Source organism: Palaemon carinicauda, chromosome 32 (assembly GCF_036898095.1).
Source record: "Palaemon carinicauda isolate YSFRI2023 chromosome 32, ASM3689809v2, whole genome shotgun sequence".
NCBI lineage: Eukaryota > Metazoa > Arthropoda > Malacostraca > Decapoda > Palaemonidae > Palaemon > Palaemon carinicauda.
The window spans coordinates 7,261,568-7,263,058 of NC_090756.1; the positions used below are offsets into that span (position 1 = coordinate 7,261,568).

General features: G+C 48.1%; 1 protein-coding gene across 1 annotated transcript in view; it reads right to left on the bottom strand.

The window, feature by feature from the left end:
- Positions 1 to 479: 479 nt before the first annotated feature.
- LOC137625450 (uncharacterized) overlaps positions 480 to 1,491 on the bottom strand; it is a 1,173-nt gene continuing 161 nt past the window's right edge. Inside the window, exon 1 of the mRNA XM_068356360.1 lies at positions 480 to 1,491. This exon is cut by the window's right edge and continues 161 nt beyond it. Within this exon, the coding sequence (XP_068212461.1) occupies positions 480 to 1,491 (1,012 nt within the window).

Genomic DNA, 1,491 nt, shown 5'->3' on the forward strand with positions numbered 1-1,491 from the left:
ATATATATATATATATATACTTCACAAGCACATAAAAGAAAAAACAGGAAGTGTCGGAAATGCAAGGAAAGAAAAACAGTAAAACAAAAAGAGTTAAAAGGAAAAAGACACTATATTTTATCCATTTTCACGACGAGAGGACACAACCTGTCTCGTGTTTGTCCCTTTTTTGCGCAAAATAAGACTCCACATTTCTTCTCTCATTCCCATCTTCCTTTACACTTATATTTACTTCCAGAAAAAGGGAGAAGATTTTCTAGAATCGAGAGACAACTCTCTCTCTCTCTCTCTCTCTCTCTCTCTCTCTCTCTCTCTCTCTCTCTCTCTCTCTCTCTCTCTCTCTCTCTCTCTCTGCAGATGATCCATTGAAGGGCAGTACTGATCAAATGATCTGAAAGGAGGTCTCTATATCCTAAAGGACACGGAAGGATAATGATCTCCTTTTGTAGGTCTGGGCTGGAAAGGAGCTGAATAGGCCCTTAGGATTCTAGCGAGCCTTGGGGATGGAAGGTGGAGGTATGGAAGGTGGGGGAGGGAAAGTGTGGGGTGAAAGGTGGGGTATAGAAGGTGGGGAATGGAGGGATTAGGATAGAAGATGGGGGAATGGAAGGTAGCTGGATGTATGATGGGGAATGGAAGGTGGGGGTAAGGAAGATGGGGGGATGGAAGGTTGGGTATAAGGTGGGGGATGGGAGATGGGGGAATGCAAGGTGGCGGATAGAAGATTGGGGAATAGAAGGAGGGTGATGGAAGATGGGGGAATAAAAGGTGGGGGATCGAAAATGGGGTATGGAAGGTGGGCAAATGGAAGGATGGGGATAGAGGGATGGGGGATGTAAAGTGGGAATGAAAGATAGTGACATGTAAGGTGGGGGAATGGAAGGTTGGGGAATGGAAGGTTGAGGAATGGATGGATGGGGATGTATGGTAGGGGGATGGGGGATGAAAGGTGCATGGATGAAAGGTGGGTGGATGGGAGGATGGGAAATAGAAGGATGGGGATGTATGGTAGGGGGATGGGGGATGAAAGGTGCATGGATGAAAGGTGGGTGGATGGGAGGATGGGAAATAGAAGGATGGGGATGGAAGATGGGGAATGAAAGGTGGGATATGAAAGATGGGGGGATGGAAGATGGGGAAATGAAAGGTTGGTGGATGAAAGGTGCATGGATGAAAGGTGCGTGGATGAAAGGTGGGTGGATGGGAGGATGGGGAATGGAAGTATGGGGATGGACGGTGGGTGGAAGATGGGTGGATGGAAGATGGGTGGATGGAAGGTGGGTGGATGAAAGGTGGGTGGATGAAAGGTGGGTGAATGGAAGGTGGGTGGATGGAAGGTGGGGGATGGAAGGTGGGGAGATGGAAGATGGGGAATGGAATATGGGGAAATAGAAGATGGGGAATGGAAGGTGGGGAAATGGAAGGTGGGGGAATGGAAGGTGGGGGGATGGAAGGTGGGGAATGGAATATGGGTAAATAAAAGATAGGGAA